The following is a 9,088-nucleotide window of genomic DNA, read 5'->3' as shown; positions in this document are numbered from 1 at the left end:
TTTGTCTATATACAAATTATATCATTCAAAGAATTATACCTGTAGTAATGTAGATAAGCAATTTGGCAGAGGATGTGTGGCAACTCCAGCACCCATCTCCCACATATAGCATATATAGCCTAATCCCTGCTCCCCCACATGTAGCATACAGTTAGGTCCAGAAATATTTGGACAGTGACACAAGTTTAGTTATTTTAGCTGTTTACAAAAACATGTTCAGAAATACAATTATATATATAATATGGGCTGAAAGTGCACACTCCCAGCTGCAATATGAGAGTTTTCACATCCAAATCGGAGAAAGGGTTTAGGAATCATAGCTCTGTAATGCATAGCCTCCTCTTTTTCAAGGGACCAAAAGTAATTGGACAAGGGACTCTAAGGGCTGCAATTAACTCTGAAGGCGTCTCCCTCGTTAACCTGTAATCAATGAAGTAGTTAAAAGGTCTGGGGTTGATTACAGGTGTGTGGTTTTGCATTTGGAAGCTGTTGCTGTGACCAGACAACATGCGGTCTAAGGAACTCTCAATTGAGGTGAAGCAGAACATCCTGAGGCTGAAAAAAAAGAAAAAATCCATCAGAGAGATAGCAGACATGCTTGGAGTAGCAAAATCAACAGTCGGGTACATTCTGAGAAAAAAGGAATTGACTGGTGAGCTTGGGAACTCAAAAAGGCCTGGGCGTCCACGGATGACAACAGTGGTGGATGATCGCCGCATACTTTCTTTGGTGAAGAAGAACCCGTTCACAACATCAACTGAAGTCCAGAACACTCTCAGTGAAGTAGGTGTATCTGTCTCTAAGTCAACAGTAAAGAGAAGACTCCATGAAAGTAAATACAAAGGGTTCACATCTAGATGCAAACCATTCATCAATTCCAAAAATAGACAGGCCAGAGTTAAATTTGCTGAAAAACACCTCATGAAGCCAGCTCAGTTCTGGAAAAGTATTCTATGGACAGATGAGACAAAGATCAACCTGTACCAGAATGATGGGAAGAAAAAAGTTTGGAGAAGAAAGGGAACGGCACATGATCCAAGGCACACCACATCCTCTGTAAAACATGGTGGAGGCAACGTGATGGCATGGGCATGCATGGCTTTCAATGGCACTGGGTCACTTGTGTTTATTCATGACATAACAGCAGACAAGAGTAGCCGGATGAATTCTGAAGTGTACCGGGATATACTTTCAGCCCAGATTCAGCCAAATGCCGCAAAGTTGATCGGACGGCGCTTCATAGTACAGATGGACAATGACCCCAAGCATACAGCCAAAGCTACCCAGGAGTTCATGAGTGCAAAAAAGTGGAACATTCTGCAATGGCCAAGTGAATCACCAGATCTTAACCCAATTGAGCATGCATTTCACTTGCTCAAATCCAGACTTAAGACGGAAAGACCCACAAACAAGCAAGACCTGAAGGCTGCGGCTGTAAAGGCCTGGCAAAGCATTAAGAAGGAGGAAACCCAGCGTTTGGTGATGTCCATGGGTTCCAGACTTAAGGCAGTGATTGCCTCCAAAGGATTCGCAACAAAATATTGAAAATAAAAATATTTTGTTTGGGTTTGGTTTATTTGTCCAATTACTTTTGACCTCCTAAAATGTGGAGTGTTTGTAAAGAAATGTGTACAATTCCCACAATTTCTATCAGATATTTTTGTTCAAACCTTCAAATTAAACGTTATAATCTGCACTTGAATTCTGTTGTAGAGATTTCATTTCAAATCCAATGTGGTGGCATGCAGAGCCCAACTCGCGAAAATTGTGTCACTGTCCAAATATTTCTGGACCTAACTGTATATACCTAAGTGCTCTCCCACAATTACTCCTTTTAGATCCACTTTTCTATTACACATAGTTTCATATAAAATAGTATTTAAAAATAAAAATTGCTTCTCCTACCAGTCTTCTGAGCTCCAGGAAGGAGACTTCTTTATGATAACATTAGCAGAAGAGGGAGGAGAGGAGGTCCGGGCAGCAGTTAAATTCACCCAGCATCAATCGCATCATAGCCCTCACAAGTCCTACTGTAAGGCGCAGGGAAGAATGAGGGTGCAGACTGTACAGCATGTGGCTGCTATGGAAACTTCATTGATTGCCCCCCCTGCAGTCTTATCGCACTGGGGGTTGAGGATGAAGGACAATGGTGCTGTGAGATTGGCACCTCTGCAGGAGAGGTTTTATCTGGCACAACTGTTCACTGATCTGCTAATCTATGGTGGCACACTCTTTCCGTCTCCGGCGGTGCTATGGTGTGGTGTTTGAGTCAGAGTTATACCTGTGCCAGAAAGGAATTATTTTCAGTGGCACTTCTCCTGTCAGTCTGACTCTAACACCCAGCACCAGAACAGCAGGAGAAGGAGGTAATGTGCTCCTATGGATGCACATTAGCAGAGCTATGACTTGCTGTGCTAGGGTAGAGGAGTCTTCCATCTCTTGCCAGTGTTGGCCCTGAAGCTGGGCCCACCAGGATTTTCCCCGATTTCCCGGTGAGCCAGTCCAAGCCTGAGCATACCAAACATTGAAACATTAGTGTATATAACCCAGGAGGCATTGGAAAAGTGCTGCTGTGTCCTGAAATAATAAGAAAGCCTAAGGCGGGCTTTTCACTTTGCGACATCGCAAGCCGATGCTGCGATGTCGCACGCGATAGTCCCCGCCCCCGTCGCAGGTACGATATCGTGTGATAGCTGGCGTAGCGAAAATTATCGCTATGCCAGCTTCACATGCACTCACCTGCCCTGCGACCGTCGCTCTGGCCGGCGACCCGCCTCCTTCCTAAGGGGGCGGGTCGTGCGGCGTCATAGCGACATCACACGGCAGGCGACCAATAGCGGCGGAGGGGCGGAGATGAGCAGGATGTAAACATCCCGCCCACCTCCTTAATTCCGCATAGCCACCGGCGGCAGGTAAGGAGATGTTCCTTGCTCCTGCGGCTTCATTCACAGCGATGTGTGCTACCACAGGAACGAGGAACAACATCGTACCTGTCGCGGCACCGGCATTATGGAAATGTCGGTGAATGCAACGATGATACGATAACGACGTTTTTGCGCTCGTTCATCGTATCATCTAGCATTTACACAGTACGATGTCGAAAGTGACGCCGGATGTGCGTCACTTTCGATTTGACCCCATCGACAGATGTCGCAACGTGCAAAGCCGCCCTAAGACAGAAATAGCACAAAATAAGATGTTTTAAAATATTCAAGTTTGCCCATAGTTAACAAAGATCTCATAATCGGAGGTCTAATACACAGTTTCTAGCACATTCTGAAATTGAAAAGTCTTGTTCTACATACATTATCATAAGTGCTTTAAGCAATTCTTGCCCTTTTGTAACCCAGTCTACATGAATTTAGCTTGCTGTAAGCTCTTTCACATGCTCCTTGCATGACATACTGTAGATTCTGTAAGTACTCTTGTGCCACAGTAGAGGAAGTATTTTTTCATGACTGCATTTCATTTTACTATCCTCTCTATCTGCAAACACACCCCATTTTCTTCATCCACGTAATCTCGTTATGAATGCATATTCATTATTTACACTTATTTATTTAACATTTTTGCAAAATTCATTGCTGACAGTTTTTTGCACCAAATCTTCAAAATTGCATACATGGGTTCTTTATTTTTTGCACAAAATTAACCTTGTTCTTTATTTTTGTCCTACTTTTTTTGCACCTTTTTAAAACAAAAAAAGTGCACAAAATGTTAAAAATTATTAATTCAAGCATCCTATGAAGAGGTTTGTAGTCCTGAAACGTTTACTAGTTGAAGATTCTTCATTATTTTTGCAATTTCTGACATTTTTAAAGTCCCCTCTTTGAATAGTTTCTGTACAATTAAAAACAAAAATCAATAATTCATAAACTGGTTATGGACCACCAATTGTTATTTTCCAAAAAATTTCTTTTGAGACTTGTTAAAAGTTAATTGAACATTGGTGTATACACTTTATTTAACAAGTGCCACATGGTTAAATCAATTAGCTGGTCGATAGGATCCAATCTACCGAGAAGTCAAGACTAGAGATGAGCGATGTTCGAATCAAACGGTTCGCCAATTTCAAATTGAATGATTTTCTTCACGTTCGACAGTTTGAGTTAACGTTCGATAATGGTTCAGTCACCAAAAGCGTGGCTTTTCACAGTAAGGCTATGTGCGCACGTTGCGTATTTGCATGTGTCCTGCGTCCCCAGCGCAATCCCTCTCTCTTTCCTACTCACCGATCAGCTGCACGGCTGTCATGAAGCTCCGGCACCTTTTCCTCTTCTGAAAATGGCTGCCGCTCATTATTCAATCTCGTATTCCCTGCTTTCCCCGCCCACTGGCGCCTATGATTGGTTGCAGTCAGACATGCCCCCACGCTGAGTGACAGCTGTCTCACTGCAACTAATCACAGCTGCCGGTGGTGGGGTCAGTGTTCTTTTTCACTTATCTAATTTACATTTTTATTATGTGCTGTGGAATAAATTCAATTTATCAAATAAGCTTAAAATACTATGAGTTTACTCATGTTAGGATATGATCACATAGGATTACACATTCACCTTAACAATTAGGAAATTGTGTGTTGTTCTCTAATTTTGATCTCCAGTGTGTGTGTATGTATATATATATATATATATATATATATATATATATATATATATATATATATATAAGGAAAAAAGGCATTAAAGGGAATCTACCATTGGATTCATTACAGTATAATTACAACTGCTGGTATAGTAAGTGGTGAGTGACTGTAACTGCTCCCCGCATCGCCTCTATGACTGAAAGAGATGGGCTACAGCAAGGATATGTTTATTTTCTCCTTGTAACTTCTAGTAAGGCAGGCAGGCATGGTTGTCATGGAATTTTCCAGCAGATTAACCCTGCATCTGCAAGTAAATAGCATTCCCGACGTGATCAGTTCCCTTTAAATTCATATAATGAAACACAGTTTTAAATCTAATATCTTTTTATTTTCTGATGGCTATCATAAGACCTTGGAGAGCAAAGTATATAACAAAAATCCAGAACTTGTTGCTATATAGAAATTAAGCTTTATTTACAGAAAACCAGACATCTTCTCTAATATTGTACCTGTTGTTAAAGGGAACCTGTCAGCAGAATTTTCGCTATTAAACTAAAAGAATCCCCTTCTGCAAGTCATGGGCTGCATTCTATTAATGTTCATCTTGCTACTGGCCCCCCTTTCAGACCTACATAACTTTATAAAATATTACCTTTTGCTATGGTAATGAGGTATGTTGGCCCCCGGGGGCGGACTGTATTTTGTCTGTTATCCCCCCTCCTGCCGCTGTTCGCCGTCCCCCAGTGTTCATTCACATAGATGAGGCCGCCGCCCTCATCTTCCGCAGTGTTCCGGAAGTCTCGCGCATGCGCAATGGCACTATCGCGGGACTGAGCACTGTTTTCAAAACGCGAGCGCCGGTGATGTTATTGCGGAGGCGCGAGATTATGGGCGGCACTGTGAATGTCATCACCAGCGTCATCCAAGTACCCGTCCATAATCTCGTGCCTGCGATTTTACCTCTGCCTTTACCATTAGGCGCTTGTGCTGGCCATTGCTTATTTTTATCATTCCCGTTACCTATTACCCATCTTTTTTGAAAACAGTGCTCAGTTTCGCGATAGTGCCACTGCGCATACACGAGACTTCTGGAGCACTGCAGAAGATGAGGTCGGCGGCCTCATTTATGCAAATGAACACTGAAGTATAACTGATTCTAGTGTCAGTCACTGGTGAGAGGGGATAGAAACATACAGAGAGATGCTGGCCTCATGAATACATCAGACTTTGGTGATAACTTAAGTAATTGTTGGAGAGTCTACTGCTAAGACTTGACCGTTCCGAAGAATGGGACACTCAAATGCCTTTATGAATGGAATAATGGTTCCACATACCTATCCCCATGATTTTTTATGGGACTCCTGGACATTAACCATTGATAGAATGCTGGTTTACATGCAGGATCAATACTCCATTCAATCAGGACACTTCAGAGCTCTGTTCTTGGCATCGCTAGGGGTAGCAGAAGTTGAACTCCAGCGACCATAAAGCTATCAGTTTCCTGTTAGGGGGTAATGATCTGCATAGATGGTATAACCCCCTTAAGTATCAGAAATGTTTTAAATTGTTAAAAGAATAGGATGTCTTGTTCCTCCTCTAGCCATTACATTTATTTTGTGACATCTGCTTTTTTTACTGCCTTTTAATGATAAAATGTGCACAGTATTTATACACGTTGTGTGTATGAGTCCATAGCTGAAATCATTTCATAGCTCCTTTCTAGAATTACATTTTTTATTATTCCCAGGTACATGTTAATAACATTAATAATCCTTATATTAGGGCATTAATAATTATACACTGTATTATTATTGCATATCCCGTATTACCAAGCACAGACGCTCGGTGCATCGTGGCATGGCCAAACATTTAATTGCACTTTCTCACTCACTTGTTTTCCCTCTATCTCCATCCCGTTCTTCTTTGATTGACAGCTCTGGATTTATAGACCCAGAGAAGAGGGAGATAGATGAGAAACAGGTATGTGAAAGCTGTACTTAAATGTTTGACTGCACTAAGGGTGCACTGACCACCTGTGCTTGGTTTGAACAGTCCTTCTGAGCTACCAGACTGCCTTTAACATGAAAATCTTGATGATGGGTTTCTTATTTTAAGTTTGCTTCCTTTTTTAATTTTTTGGTTTTCAATTTTTGTTGTAATATTAGCTTCTTACATGATCCAACATGGCATAAAATATTTAGTTGCTGTTACTAAAGTTATTTCCAGACCCTGTACATCCATATTGTTGTCATTTTGTAATTTGCAGTCATCTGGATCAGTTTCTTATTGTCCTATGTATTCCATGATCATTCCTGAGATATTTCATCCAACGTATGTTCACCACTTGAACTGTCATTCAACCTGACTCTGTGAAGGAGGTATTCCTTTATAATCTGAATATAACTGTCTTTAAATTTTTTTATTTGGAAGGCGTAGATGATGGGATTCATTGCAGAGTTGGCATGAGACAGTAATATAGCAAAAAAAATGGCGGGTTGGAACACACTGGAGTGTTTTATTGATGGACTAAACAAGATGAGGCAGTTTATTATAGACAGAGGCATCCAGCTAAGGACAAACAGCAGCAAGACGATGGATAGAGATTTTGCCGTCTTGTATTCCTTGCCATAAAACATTCCTTTGCCTTTGGAGTTACATGCACCTTTTGCTAAATGCTTCCGGATCAGGTAGAAAATCTCAATATATAAAGCCACCATAATCAACAAGGGAAGAAAAACCCATCCAAAAATATTGAAGTAAACCATATAATCCATTCTCATAACACTTTCAAATTCACATTTTAGGTAATTTTTCTCTTCATCCTTTAATTTAGATCGATTGTTCCATCCAAACATTGGCACCAAGCCCACCATGACTGACACTATCCAGACGCACCAGATCGACATGTAGATTCTCCTAAGGGTGATCACAGATTTGTACCTGAAAAAGAAAACTGCTGTTAATATTTGCTGTAAATTGTCTTTAGAGACTATTACGAATTTAACTGTTCTTTGGTAATAAATATACGATTGTGTTAAACATGTCGAGGAAGACATTGCAAACACAGCACAGATAAATGTTTAGCGAGTTCTTTGCCCCCATTTGAAGGGAATTTGTTATTATTTTTAATACAAAATATTCCCCAGAAAATAAAATTTACTTTGTTATTCCGTCTTTAAATTTATAAAGAAATTGGCTGTTACAGTTCCTTACATTAATAGAATGTATCGATGCATCCAACAACATTGTAAGCAATGATTAGATAGTGTCAGACTATATAGAGACTAGAGTTGAGCGCGGTTCGCGGTTCGAGGTTCTCCAGTTCTAGGCTCGAGTGATTTTGGGGCCTGTTCTAGATCGAACTAGAACTCGAGCTTTTTGCAAAAGCTCGATAGTTCTAGAAACGTTCGAGAACGGTTCTAGCAGCAAAAAGCAGCTGATTCCTAGCTGGCTTTCCGCTGTAATAGTGTAAGTCACTCTGTGACTCACACTATTATGACATTTCAGTGTATAGTGTGCGGGAACAGCGCCTTCAGATCACTGCTGTTTGTATAATGGCGATCGCCATTTTTTTTTTTTTTCCTTGTCTTCCTTCCCTAAGCGCGCGCGTGTAGTGGGGAGGGCCATTATGTCAGCCAATCCCAGACACACACACAGCTAACTGGACTTTTAGCCAGAGAAGCAACGGCATGTGTGATAGGATGTCCATGTCACATGTCCCTGTATTATAAAAACGAGTATCTGCCCGTCCGGACGCCATAATCTCTTCTGCGTCCTTGGTGTCAGACATCACTGGCGCAGCTCCGTCCTTTGTACTATCGCCGATACTGCTGTATGCGCTCCATACACAGCGCTGGACAGCTTAGGGATAGCACTTTCTATCAGTCCTTTTAAGGGCTCAAACCGGCAGGGTCAGAGCTATAGGTGACAGGTCCTGAAAACAGAGACAGCGTCTGTGTAGCTAAGGTCAGGGATTTCCTCGCTGCATTTCCCCATTAGGAGGGAATAGAAAGGCAGGCTTCCTTTCCTCTACCCAGAGCCCCACAACCCTGGCACTGTACCCTCCTGTCCTCTGCACACTCCAACTCATTATAACTAAGCCATTATACTAGCAAACACTGAGTGTACCTAGTGGCATCCTAAACGTGGCTATTGGACTTCTGTATAGTCCCAGTAGTGCACAGATATTTGCAGCACCTCTGCCTGCATTGCACATTCCAACTCATTATAACTAAGCCATTATACTAGCAAACACTGAGTGTACCTAGTGGCATCCTAAACGTGGCTATTGGACTTCTGTATAGTCCCAGTAGTGCACAGATATTTGCAGCACCTCTGCCTGCATTGCACATTCCAACTCATTATAACTAAGCCATTATACTAGCAAACACTGAGTGTACCTAGTGGCATCCTAAACGTGGCTGTTGGACTTCCGTATAGTCCCAGTAGTGCACAGATATTTGCAGCACCTCTGCCTGCATTGCACACTCCAACTCATTATAA

General features: G+C 41.7%; 1 protein-coding gene across 1 annotated transcript in view; it reads right to left on the bottom strand.

Annotated features, from left to right (window-relative positions):
• Nucleotides 1-4,661: 4,661 nt before the first annotated feature.
• LOC142289447 (adenosine receptor A3-like) overlaps nucleotides 4,662-9,088 on the bottom strand; it is a 28,069-nt gene continuing 23,642 nt past the window's right edge. The window contains exon 2 of the mRNA XM_075333593.1: nucleotides 4,662-7,525. Within this exon, the coding sequence (XP_075189708.1) occupies nucleotides 6,892-7,525 (634 nt within the window). The 3' untranslated portion in view covers nucleotides 4,662-6,891. The remainder of the gene's footprint in view (nucleotides 7,526-9,088) is intronic.

Source organism: Anomaloglossus baeobatrachus, chromosome 2 (assembly GCF_048569485.1).
Source record: "Anomaloglossus baeobatrachus isolate aAnoBae1 chromosome 2, aAnoBae1.hap1, whole genome shotgun sequence".
NCBI classification, from domain to species: Eukaryota; Metazoa; Chordata; class Amphibia; order Anura; family Aromobatidae; genus Anomaloglossus; species Anomaloglossus baeobatrachus.
The sequence above is the reverse complement of the archived record's forward strand: the minus strand, read 5'-3'. Positions and strand labels throughout refer to the sequence as shown.